The sequence below is a fragment of the Periplaneta americana genome, chromosome 16 (assembly GCF_040183065.1).
Source record: "Periplaneta americana isolate PAMFEO1 chromosome 16, P.americana_PAMFEO1_priV1, whole genome shotgun sequence".
Taxonomy (NCBI): Eukaryota; Metazoa; Arthropoda; class Insecta; order Blattodea; family Blattidae; genus Periplaneta; species Periplaneta americana.
The window spans coordinates 151290050-151315274 of NC_091132.1; the positions used below are offsets into that span (position 1 = coordinate 151290050).

The window sequence follows — 25225 nt, forward strand, 5'->3', positions numbered from 1 at the left end:
AATGTAACTTAACCGAACCTGTCACAGATTCGTATATAGAAGACAATATAAAGAACCAACCTAACCTGTCTGCGCCTGAGCACGAGCTTCTGCTCTCTCGGGCTGCAATGCCTAATGTAGGGTAAATCTTGTGTATTAAATAAATAATTTGAATTTAAAATTTGTCACAGATTCGTATATGCAAGGCATAGCCTAAATGTATACTAGCGTGAAACTTTCGTAATGTCACCAAAGTTATGTTGGTATTACAGAGGAGACTGCTGAAGGTGTGGTAGTGAAGCAGGAAGGGAAGTACCACAACCCTCGTTTAACCTGTTAATATTCCAATTGCAATATATGCGAGGGTAAAAAAAGTATCTTACATCTGCTGAAGGATCTGTCTCTTCTGCATCTGCGTCATTGCATGATTGTATAGCCAGCTGGTCCACCTCGGGTTCTGTCTTGACAACATCCATTACAACTGAAATCAGTTTTCGTGCTCCAATGGGTCACAGCAGCACCGGCAGATTTATTTTTATTTTTATTTATTTATTTATTTTTTTTTTGTAGGCTACCTGACTCTAGGTTATTCACCCATATGAAGCAAGTTATGTAAATCAATTTACCGACAGAGTAATTGCCAAGGTGCGCCACAGGAGGCTGGTCTACGCTAAACCCGCGATGAGATGAGATGGACACTTGCTGGGTTGTCACAGGGAACCGAAGCTACCGAAAAAAAAATTCCTGTGCTACATGCACCACAGACTTGCCCAACAGGAGTTATAAATCAGGAGGCCCGTAAGTCCAGCGCTTTAGGCACCAGATCAATGTTCTACACTGATTTCATACTAACCTGTGGTAAATGAATGTGTAAACTCATAATATTTCGGCACTTCAGTCTACAATGATTTAATAACAATGTCTAAATATTGGGTAGCGGTAAGTTAATTGCTAAACAATTTTATCCTTAAAAGAAATGCAGACATGCTCACGAATACCTACTCGAAGACGTATGAAACCAAATACTATCTGAAACTGTACCCATCCAAGGAACGGTCATTCCTGAAAATAAAGACGGCAATTCTTAATATGATCAAGATGACTGAGAAACATTATGCTTGGCATTGATGCCTTCATTTTATATACTTAACTGCAATCATAGCTTCTTTGATAATGTGATCGTGAACATTCAGGGGATAAAGTAGCCATGTTATTTCTATCCCTATTGTATTAATATTGGTCGTTATTAATGCTGCAAACTGTTATCTGAAAAAGGTTTAGAATAGAGATGGGCTAAACTGTTATTTTTTTTAAACAGTTTCAAGTGAAACTGTTTCGACAAAGAAACTGTTCCAAAATAACAGTTCCAAAAAAAAAAACAGTTTCGTAAGAGGCATCTGTAGATTTGTTGCTATCGATTTAAGTTCACTGATCGAGGTAGAGTACCTGTTTCAAATGGCCATGTTCCGTGTTATAGTTTAGACAGATTGGACAAGAAATCCCAACAAACTTCTGAGAAATTCTAATGACAACTGGAGTATGTTGAAGCAAGGAATTCCCAAATTTGCTTTTTATCAGGTTTTCATTGTTCATTGGCGTACATCTCAAATCACATTTTATAAGTTCGTGTGTAACTTTCACAGCATGATTTATTTAACATATCATTTACGTTTCAGAAAATTATATACAATAATTGGTTGAAATTCGTAGACAATTTCAATGTTTCTTACGGGTACAATACTTGTAGCGTACATTTTCACGACACCCATTCCAAGACTTCTAGGTTATGTTGCACAAAAATAGGGCCTACGTGCTTGAAAGTTGAAATTACAGTAATTGATTCCTCATATTTTTTCTTTATAATAATACTTATCTCTTATCGGCTTCCTTCCGAAACTTGCAATGTGTGAACTTTTCAATGTAATTACGTATCACATTGTTCAAATACTAAGGTTTAAATTGCTAACATAAGAATATAAGCCTAGTAGCATGTAATCCCCTAGACTAAACAAATCTAATCTCACCTGATTTGAACATATTCAGCATAAAAAGACACGCTTACATAAATTGTAACATAAAGACCAGTAAACACCAAATAATATCTGTATAATTACCAGGGAAAGGATTTATATGGACTAAAAATATATGAAATATGTAAATATATATGTAGTTATTTTTACCAAAATATGGAATTAAATATGGATTTTTACCAAAATATGGAATTAAATATGGACTTAAAATTATAAAAAAATGACTATGTACGTTAAATATTGGTACATTTTAATCAAACTAAACAAAAAATATAATGGACGTACCTTATCTTCCAATGTAGTTTCAACAAAACACAATTTTTATTGTCTGTTACCATAACAATAGGTTACAAACATTTCTTTCAAGTGCTGAAAAGTGAATCTTCTTCTATTGTCTCTGAGGATAGATTTATACTGACTAAAAGAGCGTTCGACGTCACAAGAAGTAACTGGTACATAATTCAATTTCACAATGTCTGCTGGGGATAAGTCCAAGTTAATCTTCACTGTTGATTCACCACTCATCACAGCAACAACCTTTTGTAGTTCTTCATATCCAGGGTTTTTTGAAAGTACAGTGTCCACCTTAGCTCTTACTGCATCTGCAACTTTACCTCTACCACGATTCAGTTGTTCCACAGTACTATTTATAATTTCAAAACTTTCAGATAGTGAAAGGTGCCTATTTTGGAGACTTTTGAGCGTTTTTATGATGCATGAAAATGTATGCTGAATGTGAGCTAAGTCATTCTTCACACTTATGTCACAGGTAACTGTTTTCGCAGTATCAATTGAGACTGCATCTTCAGAGTCCAATGCAAGGAGAACATTGTTAATAGAGTCTATATGTTCGGCATAATATTCAACTGCTTCTAGCCATGTACCCCATCTAGTTAAAATTGGCTTTGGTGGCAATGGAATTTCAGGGTACATTTCTTTCAACATGTTAACTCTACTGGGAGCTTTGAGAAATACTTTTTTCACTGATGAAATCAACAAATCTACTTTAGGGAAATTGTCTCTGACCACTTCTGCCACACGATGAAATGCATGCGCCACACAAGTAAAATGAGTCAATTTAGGATATACAACAGATAATGCTTGTCCAGCTTTGACCATATAAGGGGCAGCATCGCTAATAAAGAATAACACATTATCGTACATAATACCCTTTGGCCACAGGATACCCATAGCTTCGTTGAACAGTTTAACTATAGTTTTGTTATTGCACTTTTCTAGAACATCACAATGTAAAAGAATTCGTTCAGAATATTGTTCACTTAACAAACCGATAACTACATTACCAACAAGTCTACCTTCTTTGTCGGGAGTCTCATCAATGGAAACCCAAATTGAACTATCTTTAATTTCATCTCTTATCTTCTGTATTGTCTCATCGTAGATGGATGGAGCATACGTCTTCCTAAGTGTTGACTCATCCGGGATTGTATGTTGAGTATATTTTTCAAGGAATTCCCTGAAGACCTTATTCTTTAGTTTGTAGAGAGGAATATCAGCAGAGATGAGAGAACGGCACAGGTCGATGTTAAACTCAGATCTTACATTCGATGTTGTTGGTTGTGTTAAAAACAATTGTCTCTGCTTGGAATTTAGTTGTTTGTTGGCCTGATGTTTACTAGTTGTAATGTGTTGTTGCACCAGGAACTTTTGTGTAGATGATACTGCACACTGACACAAATTACAAAATAATATTTTATTGTCAGTTGATAAACCATCTTCTTTAAATTCTGAAATGTAACTTGTTAGTTTTGATTTTAAATTGACTGAATGACGTACTTTTGGCATATTTACCGTCTTTATAGTATGATTTACAAAACTGAACCTATGTGTACTCTGACTGGCATTTAACTGTTGAGCTGCACAACTGAAGTCTGTTAAAAATTTTAAATTAAATTAATACAGTTTTGTAACTTACTTTCCCATTGTTGATAGGACTGCTAATTTTCAAATAACTCTGATGTTAAAGGGATTACTGAACATGTGTTTAAATCTCTATTGTTGAAATGTATTTTTAAAAGTTAATGGAATTTTGTTTTGTTTTATTGTTAAACCTAATATAATATGGACTGTTTTATATGAAATATGGAAAATATATGGAAATTAACGAAAATATGTACTAAACTCTAAAATATGGAAAAATATGGAAAATAAAAGTAGGATTTTTCAACCCTACACATTGTGAAACATAAAGATAATGCAAAATATAAATTATATTAGCTTTATAAGTAAATATGTATTTACATATAAATCCTTTCCCTGATAATTACATATCACAGTCTTGAAATACTTAGGTTTAAACTGCCCATGTACAATAATTACATTTTAGGCCTATTGCAATACTTATTTCTCAATACGTATATAAAAAATAAATCCAGAATATAGTGGCATGTAATTGTCTATCAGAGGACTATTTAATATTTATAATCCTCTTGTTGTCTACTGAACAAACCTAACCTCATCTGATTTAAACATCAATAATTATTCAGCATCAAGAAAGAAAGATACAGGTACTTAAATAAATTCTAACACAAAGATCAATAAACAAATAATACCTGTATCACAGTGTTGAAATATCTTAGATTTAAACTGTTCATGTGCAATAATTAAGGCCTAAGTCTAGGCCTGCATATTATTACAATTCTTGTAATATTATATAGTAGCATCTAACTGTCTACTAAACAAACCTAACGTCACCTGATTTAAATGACAAGAAAGAAAGACATACTTAAGTTGTATGAATTTTAACACAAAGACCAATAACCAACAAACAACAAATAATACCTGTATAATTACATATTATCACAGTGTTTCAAAATTAGGCGTACATATTATTATAATGCTTACAATATAAATAGCACTTTGAAAAACAAAAAATTCCAGAATATAGTGGCGTGTAATTGTCTGCTAAACAAACCTTGGATAAGCTTCAGAATACGATTGCCTTCTTTCTTCTCTACCCACAAAAAATTCTAACCTTGTGCACACAAAATAAATTGGCACAGAAAAGTGCCTTTTGTATAGACATGACAAAGCACATTCGACAAACACAAATACAATTTTTAGTACCTATTTTAAGGTAATTGTCAGTGAGGGAACCATATACTGAAGTTTTCCCGCATTATTTAACTTACAATAGTATAAACAATATTTAGTGTACGTCTAAATATATGATTAGGCCTATATAATATCTCATTATGTAATACTGAATGTGTTATATAGCAATCACATTAGCATTATGATTATATAGATATAGACTGAGGAACTATATGACACTTTTTAACCAATATAGTATTACATCTTCATGTCATTGCATGTATATTTCAATTCCACAAGGATCTATTATTCTGGATGTAATTTGCATTAAGGAACAATAGTTTTCTCACATGTTGTGAACTGAGTCCCATACGCTTTTCAGTAACAAGTGAACCAGCTTTTGAAAAGATCCGTTCACATGGCACTGAAGTTGCCACCATCTGGAATCTTTCTCTTACTAACTTCGCCAGAGTGGGGTAGGTATGGCAGTGTTGTCTCCACCACAAGAAAGGATCATCATTTCTTGGTAGAAGACCATCTTCTATGAACCGTTGTACCTCTGCTATGGCTCCTGACATTGCAGTGCCTAGAATTAGGGCAATATAACTTTGATTATTATATGTGTAAAAATGTTACAGTTTACACTCTACAGAATAGAAGGTCATGCTTATTATCACAATTTTTTGCATCACAAGAATAACTTGCTCATCAGACACTCAGAAAAACTGGTGAACTTATGTGAATAATATAAATAGATACCTATATCGGTTTCATTTACCTTGCAGCTGGACTGTTGCAACTTCTTTGTCGAAGTCTTCCCATACTGAAAATCCACTTTCATCCACTGCATAGAAGGTTTGTTGAGTGACTTCTGGTCTGGTGTGTCTTTCCTGGTTCAACTTTTTTGTGACTAGTTCAATTATATGTTTTTTAATTGAGTCAGCAGCAATTTGATCTGAGAAACCAATCATTTTAAATCTCGGATCAAGAAATGTACACATGGCAAGTGTTCTGCTATATTCTATGGATTGAAATCTTTCGGAAATTCCTTTCAGTAAAGATTGCAGAATACTTTCCACAGTAGAACTGGGTTTTTCATTTTGCAACTTCTTGCACACTGCTGCAAGTCCTCGTGTAAGGACTATGACTTGACTGCCCGTTGCATAATTTTCGCCACTTAGTTTCCTGGTAACTTCTTCAAATGGCTTGAGAATTTTGCATAGGTCTCTACAAATATCCCATTCTCTTTCCGTAAGTACAGGCAGGTCCTTATTTATTAATGCGATCGTTGCCTTTACTGGCTCCTCCAATTCCACGAGGTGCTGCAGCATGTAGAAGGTAGAGTTCCACCTTGTTACAACATCTTGTAATAGTTTTTTTAGGAACTCCTACTCCTGAATTCCTTTGATAAGTGAATAATTTCTCAGTGGCACTACTACTTCTCTTAAATTGTGCCACAGTAGTTTTAATTTTTTCTTGCAATTGTTTTATTTCCTGCAGTGCTTCTTGCACGATCAAATTTAATGTATGGGCATAACACCCAAAGTGTTTCCACTTAAGTTCATTTATTACTGCATTTTTTATATTTGCCGCGTTATCTGTAACTACAATTGAAACTTTGTCTGACAAATTAAATCTGTCTGTGATTTTCTTTATTGTAGCAGCAAGATTAGAGCTCGTATGAGGTCCATTTATTTGGCTACAATCAAGAAGCACAGAGTCTAGCTGTAACTTTTCATTTATATAATGTGCAGTTAAAGCTATGTAACTCTCATTGTTTTTGGATGTCCAGCAGTCAGTTGTAAGGCAAACGTTTCATGCTGTACTTACTTTTTCCAAGACAACATTTTTACATTGTTCATATGCTGCTGGTAAGAGAGTAGTAGTTATGGCTTTTCTGGTGGGCAGCTGGTAAGATGGATTTAGTGCTCTAATTAACTCTACAAATCCACGATCTTCAACAATTGAAAAGGGTTGAAAGTCAAGAAAGAACAGCTTTAGCAGAATAGTGTTCAGTTTCTTCTTTTGAGTTTCACTGATTTTCCTAGCCTCAAATGAAGAAATACTTGACTGTCTTGGTGGTGGTGGAATGGATACTGAGGATGGTGTTGCAGTGTGACTAGAAGATACTGCTGACTCACCTTGAGCTGATACTGGTGTGGAGGACGGTGCTGCGATGTGAGTGAAAGTTGCTGCTGGATCATCTGTTGTTATTTCAGTTGAACTATGAGGACTTGCTTTAGATATCTGTAGATTAATGATAGGATGCTTTCTTTCGATATGTTTTTTCAAATTCGTGACAGAAGAACTATAACACAACTTCTTACTGCAAATATCACATTGTGCAATTTTTTCTGTATCATTCACTGAAGTGAAAAATGACCAAAATGGACTAGTTTTACTTCTTTTTGCGCGTGAACTCATTCCCTTATTTAAATTTAATAAAATGATATGATTAATTATAAATATTATAATACTGTAGCTGGTAATATGACTGCTAATAATAATAGTGTACTGTATATTCAAATAACACACACTGCAAGCTTTTTATCACTACTGCAACATACGAAATGATTTGCAATACCTTTGTTTTGTAGGGTATTGCATGATTCCCCGCGAATTTCTGTATCTGTACCCAATAATTTAATTTCGCAGTATTAATTAATATTGTTAATGGGGAGGGAATGAAAGAGATTAGTTAAATTGAATTCCGCGGCCTACGAGATCGATGTATCGTTTTCAAGCAGAGGTCGAAAGTAGCGCCAGCAAAGCTCGTAACATGTAACGTTTTACACAAGCCCCTACAGTCTCGGCTGCGCGAAACGAGGAAACCGGGGCAAATTGAACGCTGCGCTTGCCGTCATATTGTTGGAGAGCAGACGCATAATAGCAATACGTAAATCACGCAAATTAACGCTGTGATGATCTAAAATTGACAGATTATGGCCATTTTCGACATTTAACGTAAAATTAGGACGAAATAAACATATTCAAAGTTTCATTGATATGCGTTAGAACATTAAAGAAAAGAAAATACGTACGCAGCAATTTATAGAAAACATACTGATACATCCATAAATAGGCCTACACAATACACATTATAGCTTGTATAATTTTACGATAATCAGCAAATTGTTAGGTTTCAGAGAATCTAAAATTATATTAACATACATTACTCTTAGATCACAAGACATAAATATATGCACCTTGATTACACAAGTTCTTATTATAATCAAATTCTTAAGTGAAATAAATATGTGATAATCAGTATAGACTTGTTGTTAAGTTTTAAAGAATCGAAAATTATATTACCGATACTTCTAGACCACAGGACATAGGTAATCTGACAAAATATAATGTGCGAAGTTAGCCAAATTACATTGAATTCATTCTTCAATTGATCTGTATAGCGCTAAATGCGCTGATCGATCAATAAATCATTTTAAAAAATCTTCAATTAATAAAGGGAATGCTATCAATTATAAAAAGTATCGGTACCTAATACATTGCAAACAATAGGTAATTTGAAGACCTAAAAACTAAACAATCACTTTATGCAAGATAAAAAAAAACACATTTTTTTATGTGTGGATTTTTTACATATTGTATTTTTATTTTAAATAAATAAAATAGATATATTATCATTGCTTGCGGAGTGATGGTACATAATTTTTATGCACATATGTAATATCAATAAGATGCCATTCCTTGCTTTTGTTAATAAAATATATGTCCGGCAAAATGTAAAAGAGTTATTTATAGGTGAACTCTGAATCATAAGTTCACAAAGAAGGCTTACCTATTATAGCTATTTACTTATTTATTTATTTATTTATTTATTTATTTATTTATTTATTTATTTATTTATTTATTTATTTATTATCTGTATATTTATTTATCCATATATGGATCTTGAATGAAAGTTTATAATCTTGCAGATAAATTAATTTACATAATGAAAACAAAAATTTATCTTTCCACTAATGTTTTAACATATGATGTGTAAGTCTAAATAATTCACTCAGTGTGATTTCTCTACAGTCTGATAAGTATTCTTTATTGTCGTAAACTACTTATTGATTTTAATTATATTAATATTGTAACAACAGAGATAATATTATATCGTACCTTTTGCAAATGGCTTGGAAAATTAAACAGGGATGGTATTATCGCCACGCTCTCATGGTTAACATTCGGCAGGTCTTTGAGCGGCCTCATGCACTAACATTCGGCAGGTCTTTCAAATTTAATTGTATTATTGTTTTCAATTTCTTCCATTATTAAATGACACTTACTTGTCTAATCCACGTGGACTAAAACCGAGGTTGCAATGTCTTGTGCTGAGGACGAACATTAAGGTATGTGATTAAAAATTATTATTAAAGAGTTATTATTAAGAGTTAAGAAAGCCAACATAACAAACTAGTGCTTATTCTTATCGAGGAAGTAGACGTGACAACGTGACGCTTAGAGTGAAACCTACAGAGCAACAATCGGGCGGCAAAATTATGTTTTAAAAGCACGCCGCACGTTATTGTATGATGCCGACATGTTAAGCATGAGTCCGCGGCGATAATATATCATCTTTCAAAATTCTATTGCCATTACTTTCACACTGTTCACTAAAAACACCCGAGACAAAACAAAGGACAAGTATGACAATCGTGTTTACCGCTCTATTTCTACCAGTAGCATGGCGGCGTAAACATGCGCAGACTGGTTTCAATTTTGGACAGCACACCAGCGCTCTGTGTGAGTCTAGTATACTATTATAACGTCTTTGGTTTTACATTATGTTGCATGAAATTGTTATATGAACCTGTTACAAAGAACAAGAGGTTTCGTGGAACCAAAGAATATAGAAAGCAACTTTAGTCTGTTTGGAACAGTTGGAACAGGATGGTACACGAAACAGTTTCATTTTTGTAACAGTTTCAAAGTAGCAGTTCCAGAATATTCGTCCCATCTCTAGTTTATAAATCCATTATATTCTTCCACAAAGGTAAGTACGGGTATACTGTTACATAGTACTCTCTATAAGCGTAATAAGTTACAGAATCTATTGCTCACAAACGGACATTAGCCATAATCAAGATAGAACTTTTGAAGTAAACAGCATCCATACTTTCCGCCTGCATTTCAGTTCAACTCCGCTGGTGTCGGTCGGCTCATAGTGGAGAAAGGACGCGCTTCCGTACAGGGGCAGCGCCAAATTGGGATTATGGTACTTTGTACTGATTTAATAGTTACTTAATATTGATAAGCGTATTTTGTTTACGAGGATCAAGTGCTTTCGACACGGTATATTATAATAATGAACATGGCTATGTTATGGTACAGAGGTTACGAGACGGTTGTAATGGGACGCCATTTTCGTGTTGCGAATATAATGTAGCTATCAGATTATTTTTTTATCTTAGCGGGTGATATTACTTTACGTACCTTTTAAGCTTTTGTTGTTTTACTGACGGCTTGTGTAATGGTGCGTCTCTTCATTATCGTTCAGGATATTTTATTGCTATATTATGTAGTTTCTTTTTTTTTTTGGCGCCATTTTGGCGCTGCCCCTGTACGGAAGCGCGCCCGACATGCTAATAAATAGGCCTATATCGAAATTAGGAGGACCATAAATCCTTTGAGTGAAAGTGGGATCTTAATCACTTTCTTTAGGGACAAAGTAGGGGTCAGTATAGAGTATCCACCAGTCACTGAACGAATATTGCACATTTTATCACTGCCATTATGGCGCAATAAACCAATTTCAATACTTTTATCACAATCAGAACACATTTCAATTCTTATTGTACTACCGGTATATATAAAGAATTATTACTGGTCAATTCCATTGTGACGGGTGTTACTTTCAGAAAGAGATTCTTCGAAATTTAATTGGAATACAGTAATTAATAAAATATTTTTACTAGTTCTTTTATACTCCAATGAATCTCCACTTCTTGCTTGTCAGAGACAACTAATTATTTTTTTTTCTAAACATTATTTGTCAGGTGATATAAGTGAAATAAACAATGTGACGGGTGTAACATGAAAAATACATGCATAAATTAATGATACAGTTTAACTGATAACTCTGTGAAGCTCACAGTTTGAATTAATTGTGTTACCTATTTTCAGTGAGAGGAAAGTTCAAGGAATCGAGTGATATAATGGATGTAATTAAAATATTAAGCCCTACACTTACAATTTCATTAACCTTATGTGACGGGTGTTACTTAATAATGTGACGGGTGTTACTTGTCTGAAGAAATTTCACATTTGGTTTTTTTTTTTTTTTTTTTTTTTTTTTTTTTTGTTCAAATCATAGAACATACATTTTCTGTAGTTCACTACATAGACTTAAGAGTACTGGTAGCCTAATATCAATGGTAGATAATATCAATGGTAGACATATTTTTTCAAAGTGTGCAATTTTTTTTAAGTTAACTTTCACTTAGTAAATTACAAATATGATGTTGATAGCTTCAAAATTGTACTTCTGGCGCTTTAAAGTAAATTAATACAAATATTTAATAGAAACAATAAAAAATACAGCCATAAAATCAAAATAGTGTGGCTAGAAGTACAGATTCGCTTTTGATATTAAACTGTTGTTCCTAACATGAATTTACTTTTTAGTATATATGCTCACTTCAACAAATGCTAAATATAAATTTATATTTCTCACAATGGAATTTAATAAATTTTACTAAAACTGTAATTACAAAACAAAATACAACAACTTAAGCAGCATCATACTCAGAGCTGTCTCAATTTTTATTATTTGGACAGCTTTTCCTAGTGACTGGAATTTCGTTTCACTGAAAACACTAGTGTTCATTAATGCAGCTTTTCTTGCCCTTTAGTTTCAAACTTTCAGTTTTGTTTTCTTACTGTGAGAGCAGTAAATTCTTTTCTTGATAGCTTCTTTGTTCTCCTAAGCTTCTCTCTCTCTCTCTCTCTCTCTCTCTCTCTCTCTCTCTCTCTCTCTCTCTCTCTCTCTCTTTCTGCAAATAGTCTTCATATCTGTGTTGCTTGGGCAAAGGGAGATGTCATAAAATGAGCTTGGTGATAAATGAAAATTAAACTTGGAACTCTTACTGAAAATACTTTTCTACACAAAACACAACAACTGCTAGTATTCTTTTCATTTTTGCACACTAACTTTTATAATTTAACTTGTGTGTTCATCTGGGGAATAAAATTCCTTCTGCACAAAAAATTACCTATCCCCTTTACTCGAACACCACAGAATTTTATCTTTATTTAATTTTCTTCGCCTAGGGCATTCAGGTTGCCTCTCAGCTGCTGATTTCCCCATTCTACAATTAAATATATACGGTATCCAGCTATCTCAAAACGTTAAAATATATAATTTAATGTTTAACATGCAGCTTCGTGTATCCTAAAAATGCAGCAGCTTAATCTTCATTTATTTTTAGGTTATGCTAGTGGTTAATATCTTCAGTAATTCATTCCTTGTTAAGTAAGCAAGAAATAATGTTACAGAATAGAAAAGTACTATGATTAACTAAAATAGAACATAAGTACATTTACCTTTGTAGCCTATAACTTTTATGTAAATCAGAACTTTCGACCAAACATTCAGCTTAATGTAAATGTGGTGGCAAATTTTTCAGACAAGTAAGATTTTGGAGGAAACAGGTATTGACGACTGTTGATAACTTAAACTTCAGATTTACCAACATTTGAAACCTATTTAATATGTTGTGGGAACTACTTGCAATAAATCAAAATACAGAATTCCTGTGTTCTCCGTGCTCTAATTTTGTAACACCCGCCACATTAAAACACTTGTTATTTTTAGTTTAAAAAAATTAAAAAAATACTGTACTTTTGGCATCATATTTTGACTTTGCTTTCAAAAATTGGTGCCTTTAGGACAAAAACTGAGAGCAAGAGAGTAACTTTAAGCATATTCTGTGACGGGTGTTACATAAAAACACTTATTTTAAAAACAGCAAATTTTTAAACTCACTGACATTCATAAAAGTAAATTGACACTGATTTTTAAAGTCTTCTCTTTCTGTTAATAGAATTACAACAGAGAACAGCCTTGTTTATTAATTTTAAGTTATGGTTTGGCAACAAACTGCCAAAGTAAATTTGACAGATCAAAAGTACACACTAGAAATATTCATTTCGGATGTATGTAAAACAAAGATAAATTAAATAAATCGAACTTTTCTGTTAATTTCTGTAAATATGAACTTTCCTGAAGAAAATGATATAAAGAACATATACTGAACACGAAATTTAATTTTTAACTTCAATGTTCAACCTATTGTGGAATTGACCTACTACATTAAATAACACTAAAAGAAAGAAAAGAATTCAAATTACAGTAAGTTTACTTGATAAAAATAGTATTATAGAAATAAAAAGAAATTAAATACACATTTTGAAATGTATCATTATATAGCTCAAGTCAAAAATTAGAATTTTAAACACGCATTAAATTGATCAAAGCCCACGCTGAACTTGGTGTGGCAACTGAAGAGAAAACGATGAAAGTTCTAGAATATCCTCGTTGTATCGATAAACAAAACAGGTAATACCAACTCAAAATTTACCAGTAAGTACATAAAATCGATAGCCTAGAGAACTATCTTCCATGTCTTCCAGGTTATCAAGTTTTTTTGGGATTCTTTTATTATAGGATATCGCTTAATTTTCACCAAGTTTGAGAAACGATGACGTCACAACATGGCGGTAGTTACGTCACAACACAGTGACGTCACAACATGGCCTACGTAAACCAATACGACGAGTAAATAAAACTATCTGAAAAGAATAATCACACAAATTGGCGATATCCCATTCTGGAACAGAGCCCATCCGCTCTTATCCAAAATAGGATATCAGCAAAACAATTTCACAACATCCCATTCTGGAATATAACCCATCCGCTCTTATTCAAAATAGGATATCATCAACACGATCCCCTTATCTAAACAGCAATAATCACAAATTGACGACATCCCATTCTGGAACAGAGCCCATCTGCTCTTATCCAAAATAGGATATCAGCAAAACAATTTCACAACATCCCATTCTGGAATACAACCCATCCCTTCTTATTCAAAATAGGATATCATCAACACGATCCCATAGGTGAAATTTCGGCAATTCGACACGGCAGAGAAAACGCACTTATATCATTGAATTCACAGTATTCGACGTCATGTCACTGAGATATCACCTCAACTAATCCACTAACCTTCTTACATACGTCGACCTCATGTCACTGAGATATCACCTCAACTAACCCTCTAACCTTCTCACATACGTCGACCTCACGTCACTGAGATATCACCTCAACTAACCCTCTAACCTTCTCACATACGTCGACCTTATGTCACTGAGATATCACCTCAACTAACCCACTAACATTCTCACATACGTCGACCTCACGTCACTGAGATATCACCTCAACTAACCCACAAACCTTCTCACATACGTCGACCTCATGTCACTGCGATATCACCTCAACTAACCCTCTAACCTTCTCACATACGTCGACCTTGTTCAGCCCTATGTTTCACTCCTCTTGGGCCAGCAACGCACTCCATAGCCAAACAAATCACCAGTAGCACAACTGCTCACGAATTAAACAAATAACAGTCTTCAATGCACTGCCTAATTATCTTAATGATTTGAAGAACAACGAGAAAAGGTTCAGAAAAGAATTAACCAAATTTCTACATACTCATACCTTCTACACAATTGATGAATTGTTTATGCTTGTGAATTGAATTATTCTACTTAAATGACATGTACAATTTTATATAGCTCAACTAAAATATGTTTTTATATTGACTTAATCTGTTTACTATGTATCGTATTTTTTGTTTAGCATAACTGATGAATTGTATGTACTGTAAATTGAATAGTATACTGTATAGGTCAAATGATGAATTGTTTAAGCTTATAAATTGAATTAATCTACTTCATATGAATTGTATAGCTTAACGAAAATAAGTTTGTAAATTGAACTAATTTGATTGTATATGTTTGTATAGTTTGGCTGATGAATTGTATATGTTCTTAAAATGATTACTAGTCTGTGTAGCTCTACTGATGAATTGTATATAGACCTACTGTAAATTGAATGGTAATACGTATAGCTCAACTGATGAATTGTTTATGATTATAAATTGAATTAATCTACTTGATATTAATTGCACAAATTTGTATAGCTTGATGAAAGTATGCTACTTTGTATTGTATATATTTGTATAGTTTTGGCCGATGAATTGTATATGCTTTAAATTGAATAGTAATCTATATAGCTCTACTGATAAATTGTTTGTGTTTGTAATTTGAAGTAGTTTGCATGATATGTATTATCAATTTCTGTATATCACAACTGGTTGAATTGTTTATGCCTTAAATTTAATTAAATAGTTTTGTATTATAATATAGCTCAACTTATGAATGATCGTTTGCGTTTGTAAATTTAATAATCTGATTGGCTATGTATTGTATACTTTTAGTAGAGCCATCGATGTAGCTCAGTCGGCAGACTCGCTGGGCTGCTGTTCCGGAGCTGCGTTCAGGCTTGGGTTGGATCCCCCTTTGGACTTTGGTTTCTTCCGAGGTTTTCCACAGCCGTGGGACTGAAGCCGGATGGTCTATGGCGAGTCCTTGGCATCAACACCTTTGATTTGATTACCTGGTTGGGTTTTTCCGAGGTTTCCCCCACCGAAAAGGCAAATGCCGGGTAATATTTTGGCGAATCCTCGGACCTCATTTCATCTCACTACATCTCGCCAAAATGTAAAAAAAATTGTACAACATTGTAAAAATTGTAGAAAATTACTAAATTGTAAAACTATAAAAATTTGTAAAAATTGTAATTGTAATATTGTAAAATGTTGACATGTTCTACATCTTAAAGCTTCATTGCTCATGTAAGATCTATGGAATAAAATAAATGAATGAATGAATGAAATAATAGAATGATTTACACACCATCCAAACACATGCTTTACCAGTACGCCATTCAAACCTCATCAGTACCAACCATCAATAAAATTTACACTTATACCAACCTAACCACCGGAATCCACAGCGACCTCTATATTTACCCGCAAACACAAAATGTAACCCTACTAACCGATAACGTCAATCTTATGACATCACCCCATTTCCAAATCTAGCCAACATAATATTCTCATAAACATACTACCGATATCCTATAGTCATGTAGACCCTTTTTTTTACGAAAATATGGCAGACTAAGGAATCGGCAGAATTTCACATAGAAAATTGACAAGTTATTATCTATTTGTTTATTTTTTGTTTATTTATTTCCTTTTTACTTGTTTATTTATTTATTTATTAAAAAAACAACTTTATTCTATACAATTTGACAGTTAAGCTTAAATTAAGAATATTTCGAGACAGACTTTGCCTCAATTTTTTCATTTCTTTTCTTTTTTCAGAAATTAAAAAAATTGTTTGCATGAGTAATTGAAGTTGAGTGCGATTAGCAATCCTCAGTTGATTAGATGTATTCCACTTCTGTTTTAAACATTGCGCACTAATTGTTCATGAGAGAAAACAGCCATCCCTCTCTCTCTCACACACACAGTCAGCATTACTACCTTATAAGCTTACAACAAAACTCATAAGTTTTTTCAAATTTCCAGTATTTACATTTTTTTATTTGAACCTTTTCAGATTGAAAACCATTTCTGCCTAGCATTTACCTTCTATAAAGATTGCACATTTTAATGCATTTCTGGAACAACATAATTCATTATGTAAATCATCTTCAGTCACGGCAAAATTAAATGTTTGAAATAAAACTTCTACGTTATGAAAGAATGAAGGAGGAAAATGCATGAAGAGAAGAAAAATACAGGAGCCAGGAGATTATTGATATTTACTGCCAAATATGGTGCACCCTGGGAAGTACGGGAGGCTTGGCAACCCTAATGTCGACAGTATGCAAGTATAATAGAAAAATTTATCGACACAGTTGTACGAAGTTTATAGGTAACTTAGAATCTTATGCGAAAAATCGGGACAGCCTATTCAAAAAAAAAAAAGGATAATCCCGATTAATTGAGACATATGGTCACCAGGGGCGATTTCTCCGAGCATGCTATGCTTGCTGCGCAAGCCCAATATTTTCGTAGAATGTGTATTTCTCATAATGGGATTACGTACATTAAAATTTCTTTTGATTTTTGTAATAATGTCTAGGCATAATACCATCCGCAGGTTGCACACCGCAAGATCGCAACGCTTGCTCGTTTCTCGGAGCTACAGGAAAGACGTAGAAACAGCGAGAATATGATGCGCGCGCAAGTGCCTTCCTCCTAATCCGTCCCAGTCGCACATGCTTCTGTTATATGCTGTATGAAGCTGTGGTCCGAGAGCTACACCGACTATTTAACGTTACACAGATAGCAGCAGTGTTGCCAATTCAGCGGTTTTCCCGCTAGATCTAGCGTTTTTCGGCGTTAGTTTAGCGGGTAAAATTTATGAAACTTGTATTGCTGATCTAGGGATTTAGCGGGTATTTTTAGCACTCACAGCGGCAAAATAATATAATTTTACATTGACAATATAGCAATTTAGCGGTTTCTGCAAGGCTCCACAACGGATGTTTAAGAATCGAGTTCGCAACACTGATTGGCAGCAGTTTTTACCAGTGAATGTGCTGTGATTTGCGAGTGTAATGTAGTTTTATGAGCGGAATGCATATGTTAGCTGCTGCATGTATTATTAGTTCTTAAACGTTAATTTGAAGTGTTGCAATGAGTTCGGAAATGTGTGATTGAAACTTTATTATCAAATCCATTTTCCCGGAGGACTATTCAAGAGAAGACCGACATTATAAAGAACGGCAGACCATGTCCAGGGCTCCCAGATTTAAAAAGACAGCATAAGGAGAAAAATAGAGAATATGTGCGCTCGTTCAGTGCATCTCAATACACAATACGCATTGGTTGGCAGGGTCGAAAAAACTGAATAAACTGTTTTGTTGGCCGTGTTTGTTATTTTCTACAGATAACGGTGTATGGTGTAAAAGTGGCTTTGACAATTTAAATACTTTAACATTGTCTATTACAAGACACGAAAAGTCTGCAAACCAGATGAATTATATTCTCCCATCTTCCCCCATCAATAAAAGAGCAAGCCTACCTTTCGTGACCAGCATTCGCCCCTGATGGTCACCCAAATCCAAATAGTTGGCTGACATATTGTATGCCAATTTAAGTTTTTATTATTTTTTTCTTTCAGTCGAGATGGATGTGATCAAGATGGAACGTGAGCTCGACCTTCTGGCAATAGAAAGACATTATAACACAGATATAGAAGAGCAGAAGTCTTTATCTCAGGTGCCTATATTGAGAGTGATTACTAATTACTATTTATTTTCCAAATGTGTCGTTTACAGCAATATAGGTTATCTTTTGGGGAAAAAAACACCCTAGCACAAACCAGGGCGCGACAGCCCACACAGGGCCAAGGCAGATCAGTCGACTACTGACTTCACGTCTGCATATATTACATGGTGCACTATCGTCCAACTAGTACAGGAGTATCTTATGGTCATCATAATGTTCTCCCCTGCCATTATAGCTGGTCCGCGAAACTGGACTTTGCCACCTATTTTGTTGCAAATTCATCAGAATGCTGGGTGAACTGCGGAATCATGAAATAATGTTTAAAGTTTCATGACGAAATTTCTTCCCCCATGTATACTCCTCGGCTACTGCGCCTGATAAATTTAATTCTCAAAGTTAAAGAATAGGTTGTTAGGTATGGCTTGTTATTAGTTTCGTCAGCGAAGATATGTTTCTGCATAAAGCATGGAACTTATTTGTTTCTTACCTTGTCATAGCTTTGAGTTACACCACAGTGTAGTATAGACAGTTGCGAACCTTGGGATGATTTTTTGCATTTCTCGCGATAGTTACTAGCCGCTTGGAGCGCTGGGAGTACTAGGAACAAGACTGTGTTACTGCCATCGTGATTTAATATAGGCAGACCATGTGACTCGCTTAACCTGATCACAGAGGTTGGTGTTTCAACCATATAAATTAGTTGTAATGCATAAAGAGTAACATATATTTCTCTAAAATGTAGTGTAATTGCATTAATAAATTTAAAACAATGATTATGAGACACTTCAGACATAATTCACTTGCGAGTTAAGGTGTAATATTATTTTTGGTGTGAAAATTACGTTGTTCGTATGTGTAATACCTCACTTTATTTGGATTAAATATTGCGAAATTCTTGTACATTCATTTATGCACGATTCAATAATTTTCAGTTGCACCGCACGGATATTTTGACATGTTGAAATTATAGGTTATGTTTACTGTACCAATCCTTCAGTATTTGGATTTATACATTATAATTAAGCATAAAGTTACGTGTGATAACTTGTAAATGCAATTTGTCTCTGTTTCAGTTGTATTTATTCATTTCTTACGGTACGCCAATCTGAAGTCTGATTAATGTACTATATTAGTAGGCTAAACTAGCGCAGAGGTAGTTCCTTTGTACTCATACTCCTGGCATATACGGATCTGTGACAGGTTAGGTTTGGTTAGTTTTGGCTTTTATTATGTCTAGCTTATACGATCACTTGCACCTCCACAAAAAATCTCTTATAAATTCTACGATTTTCACTTCCGAAATCGCAGGAACTACCTCAGCGCTAGTTTCACCGGTTTATGAGTGTTGCCTTATTGGCCTTCGGACACTTGACTATATTGAAGTACGGTAACCTCACAGCGCTATTACTAGAGCAACTAGATTTACAAAGTCTCCAATGCCCTGCCTTTACATATGTAAGCCTATGTTATGTCATATGGAAATTATAGGTTATTATTTATATTCCTATATTCGCAATTGTACATTATAATGAAGCATAATGTCATGTATGATAAGCCCCACATTCAATTTGTCTGTATTTTATACTACAATCGAGTACGTACCGAATTATTGTATATATCTATTTCCTAAGAGACGAAGTAACACAATCATACGTACACTAATTTCATAGGACTGGTATGGTAAATTTTCTATCTACAATTAAGGAAGGTAGATGTGCTAAATTAAAATCACAATATAAATTCTTTCTTACTAAACCTCAAAATAGCTTCCATTCTAAACTTAAAATGTTGATGCAAATAGATTATGTTAATATCTAAAATTCTCTTCACATTAAAATAACACAGTTTTGTAATTATTTCTGCAATAAATTATGCAATAAGAAGTAAACGCAACTTATGGACACATTACACTAAATAAAACTTAGCAATGATACGCAATAAAGTTATAATATAATATTTCACTGAGCTCCATACACTGATCCACACCTATGGAGTAACGGTCAGTGCATCTGGCCGCAAAAACACGTGGCCCGGGTTCGAATCCCGGTGGGGGCAAGTTACCTGGTTGAGGTTTTTTCCGGGGTTTTCCCTCAAACCTATACGAACAAATGCTGGGTAACTTTCGGTGCTGGACCCCGGACTCATTTCACCGGCATTATCACCTTCATATCATTCAGACGCTAAATAACATAGATGTTGATAGAGCGTCGCAAAATAACCCAAAAAAAAAAAATTCGGGGTTTTTCCCCAACCCAATACGAGCAAATGCTGGGTAACTTTCGGTGCTGGATCCCGGACTCATTTGACCGGAATTATCACCTTCATTTCATTCGGACGCTAAATAACCTAGATGTTGATACAGCGATGTAAATTAACCCACACTGAAATACAAAACCCGGACATACTTTATCATCTGCTCGGGAAAGGGTCTGTGCTGAGGCGATAGTAGTGGTCCTGGTGGTCAGCAACTATCTATGTATGCATATTTATTAAGTATTGAGCTTCTCAACTGTATATACTAAACTGTGGTTACACATTAAATAGCCTCCATTCGAACTTATCTCGCTGTAATAATATAAGGAGAGATGTCAGAGGTCGTACATAATTGATGCTCGAATCAACATTTAAGAGAACAATTCTGCTATTTTCTGCCACTGATTACTCTCAGAAGAAACATCTAATGCAATAAAACATTTTAAAACATGTTTCACATTTTCCGTCATATGTTTTCTGTAATAACTTAACACCCATTCAGAAATTAAATATATTTGTATGTGGACATAGATATTATGCAGCTGTTCTTTTACATGCTGCGTTACGAAGCTTTTCATACAAATTATGTCGCTACTGTCTGGAGTATGTATGCGTGCTTTCGTTGACATCAGAATTTAATAATGAGATGGAGAGACATTAAAAATAGGCATTTGTTTTTCGTGAACAACTAAACAACGACATATGAGCTATTTCACAATTACTATGTTTTGTGTGTTGCAGCAAGGAAATGTATTAGATCTGCAAGTGACTGGAATAAAGACAGAATATATGGATCACAACTCTGATGTAAAAGCCGAGATGACATTTTATGATACTCCTGTGCCAATAGTCTTTCCCATCGTGAAAAGTGAAGTTGAGGTAAGTGCAGTTTATGAAGTGAGTTGGTTGCTAGTTTTCTCTCTGACATTTACTGGCTGATGTGGCTGTTACATCCAGGTGACCAGGGCATACGATATTTTCTCTAATGATATCTATTTCTTCATCCTATATCTTTCTTGAATCTTTTCCTCCCCAATTTTATCATAGAAACTGCAGTGCTGAACGTTGTCTAAATTGTATCCATTTAGATGATTTTATCGCTGCTGATAATTTTTTCCAAATCTGCTTTTAATTTAATTCACAGACCATTTTGGAATGATGTTGATTCTTAGTTAATCCCGTGGTAGGTGACTGACGTTGTGCTTTGCACCTGGTTTAGCAAATAATCTTAATTGTGTTTTTTTATTGTTCCTTTTAAGTTAGTTGATTAGCCAGACTCCACATATTTGATGTTCATTTCTTGGTACAATTTGTTGATAATTAGGCAATAAAATATAATCACAAAGACTACTTCATAGTTGCTTTTCCATCATCCTTCATTCTGCAGTATCATCCTCACATTAACTGTTACATTGGGAGGAAGAATTAATCGTATCTTCAGTAAACCAACATAGAAGATTTTGAACAATAAAATCAAACTAGATGAGGCTTTTCATAGAAATTATTTCACTAGCGACAATGGAGTTTATACACATAAAGTTGTTGATTAATAATAGAGTGAACAGACTTTAGAAACAGTCAGTGGTTTTTGGCGAGGGACTTATGTTATATGACATAATTTTTATGTCGTGTGTTTTGCAGGATGGAAATGTATTAGATCTGCACGTGACTGAAATAAAGACAGAATGTATGGATCGGAGCTGTGATCTGAAATCAGAGATGACATTTGAAGAATTCCCTGTGCCAACTGACTTTCCCATAATGAAAAGTGAAGCCGAGGTGAGTGCAGTTTATGAAGAGTGTTGGTCGGATTTTCTCTCTCTGTTACTTAATGACTGATGTGGCTTCTAGATTCAGGTTACGAGAGGAAACGATTGTAGCTCTCATGCTGTCATTGAATCGTATCTTTTGATAGCTGAAGTCCACATGATTGGTGTCTATTTCTTGGGACGTCAGTTGTTCACTAATACGCATGAACGTCACAATTCACGATGACTACTTAGAATATTGGTAGGGTGTGATTTGAAGAGTTGTGAATTTGTCTCTGTGATATGTTTGTCACTACAACCAACTGTGACTACAGTTCCAAAATCACAGCTCCAAGATACCACCATCTCTGCCTGATATAGGACTCACAGTGGTAGCAACTGATGTACGTATATGTGACAGCTTCAGATTCTAGACAACTGGAAGTCAGAAGATTATATTGAAAATCAACATTACCGAGATTTAATTAATATTCGGCCAACTGAAAAGGTTAACATTGCCAACTCTTTGATAGTAAAGCAATGCAGTCACTATATTCTTCCATGAATGATTCACTTAATCATTCGCAAATATTCAGGGAGGGATATACACGCCCACACATCGCGATGACAGTTCAGAGCATGTTCTTTTTTTTCATTATGCACGCTGTGCACTGTTGATGTAACATGTCACTGCAATATCAATTCCATTCGCACAAGAGTGATGAACATATACGTCTTTCGACTCATGAAAAGCAGAGTATTCCTCGTGGTTTATTCAGAGATAATTAGATGAAAGGGATATTGAGTTCTAGACGACTTGGAAATCTACAGACAGGAAACGAAGCCCACAGTTACCAAGAATCATCCAAACACAGAAATCACATATTAACAAAATCGCTATTGATCATCACAGAGATTTTTCCTTAGCTTTCACAATTCGAAGCTGTGATTGCAAAACGCTGTCACACCCACGTCAACGTCAGAGTTTCTTTGCCATCCTCCTCCACTCTGCAGTAGCACCCTCACACCGACCGCTTCATGGGAGGACCATTTACTCATTTCAACGAATTCAAACTTACGCAGTAAACCAAGAGACAGGATTGGGAACACTATCATCGAAGTAGATTCTGGAAAAGTAAAAATGGTAAAGGCGTATGTGAAGTTACTGGACATAACAGAATTTTGAGTCCCTCTGAATATTCACTCATGAAATAATTTCTTCCATTGTTGTTTAAACTATGCGAGTTGTTATCCCTTGATATCCAAATCCTTTTGAAGGTTTACTAACCTTTTTTCTTCAATTTATCGTATGCTTGCTGTAAATTTTGAAATATCTGATGTAGTTTCAATCTGTCTCACCAAAAATTTCGCATCACCAATTTTACTGGAACACTTTGATCAGTTCCTGAATCCTGCTGACCTGTGACTATCCCAGAATATGATTTGAGTGTCATTCTTACTTACTCTTCAAATTAACTTATCGGTTATGAAATTGTTACTTAAACGTGATATTTATAACAAAATTCCATAATATTTTGTCTTTATATTTTTTTAAATTCATTTTCATTTTTCGGCAACATTGTTCTGGCGTTTACTGGGTTTAATAGTATTTAAAATCTAGTGTACAAGGTATAAAGTGCCCAGCATTCATTCTTCATTTATTTACTATACATTCCTTCATTTCAGGAGGAGACACTTGAGATAAATAAAGTGGAGAAGGAGATCAGACTGGAAGTAATAGCAGAAGAGGATGAAGTCTTAAGTGACAGGTGAGTGAAGTGTGTGAGGCTTTACTGCGTTGTTGGTTACACTGCTTTATTGAAATATTGCTTTAGGTGCCGACGGTTCGGACATACGCAAAAACGTTGCACTAACAACATCATATGTGCAAAGTGCAGCGGTGCTGACCATGGTGATTCCCCATGTGCCGGCGCCGAGCACTGTGTGAACTGATCTGGGGAACACGCCTCTAATTCTAAAAGTTGCCCGAAGTATATGGTAGAGAAGGATATTCAAGAGCTTCGAGTCCGAGAAAATATTACTTTTTTCGAGGTGCGTAAGCGTATTTTCGATCAACGAAAAAAAGGCGACATGAAAGTGTTATTCATCACTATTGCAGAAGGCAACAGAGGGAATTCCTGCATTTACGCAGACGCCACCTCTTTGAAGTATGCCTGGGAAGTGAATTGAGACCGCAACCCAGACATATGTAGATGCTGCCACACAGACTGCTGAGGTGGGCTTGATATCAAGCCTTACTTCCCAAGAAAGATCGCTGCCATGACAGCACGGAAGGATTCTAGGCCTGGTAGAATGCCACAACGTCGCACTCCTAATTCGGGTAGCGGGTCGAAATCACGCTCTCGATTACGACCTAGATCAAGATCACGATCAGGAGTGAGACAAACTGCAAGTGAGTCACCACAGTCAAAGACTAAGCAGTCGCAGGCAAAGACATCCCACCAACATGATTTAACTCCTTGAGATGACTGATATTGTACAGTGGAATGTAAACGGTGTACACAGCAGATATGCAGAACTACAACAATTGATCTATCATGATAACTCTGTTATTTTATGCCTCCAGGAGACACATCTCTGGCCTGAAAACTCCCTGAGTATCTCGGGATACTACGTTCACCTTGCCACTATTCGTGCCAAAGGAGGTTGTGCCCTCCTACTCCGCCAAAGTATCTTTTCCTCTGTTATCAACATTAACAGTCCAGATCAATATATAGCCGCTAGAGAAACTTTACCTACCATACAGTTTTCAATAGTCTCT

The 25225-nt window shown here is 34.9% G+C and overlaps 1 protein-coding gene across 1 annotated transcript; it reads left to right on the top strand.

Moving 5' to 3' along the window:
• Positions 1-18340: 18340 nt before the first annotated feature.
• On the top strand, positions 18341-24896 carry LOC138691414 (uncharacterized). Its single transcript, XM_069813326.1, has 4 exons — positions 18341-18433; positions 21437-21574; positions 22337-22474; positions 24130-24896. The coding sequence occupies exons 1-4, from the start codon at positions 18341-18343 to the stop codon at positions 24214-24216; spliced, it is 456 nt and encodes a 151-aa protein (XP_069669427.1). The 3' UTR covers positions 24217-24896.
• Positions 24897-25225: the final 329 nt, after the last annotated feature.

Coding starts and splice junctions, on each gene's coding strand:
- LOC138691414 (XM_069813326.1), top strand. CDS start 18,341: ATGGATGTGATCAAGATGGAACGTGAGCTCGACCTTCTGGCAATAGAA. Junction 18,434..21,436: donor AGCAGAAGTCTTTATCTCAG/GTGCCTATATTG, acceptor TGTGTGTTGCAG/CAAGGAAATGTATTAGATCT. Junction 21,575..22,336: donor TCGTGAAAAGTGAAGTTGAG/GTAAGTGCAGTT, acceptor TGTGTTTTGCAG/GATGGAAATGTATTAGATCT.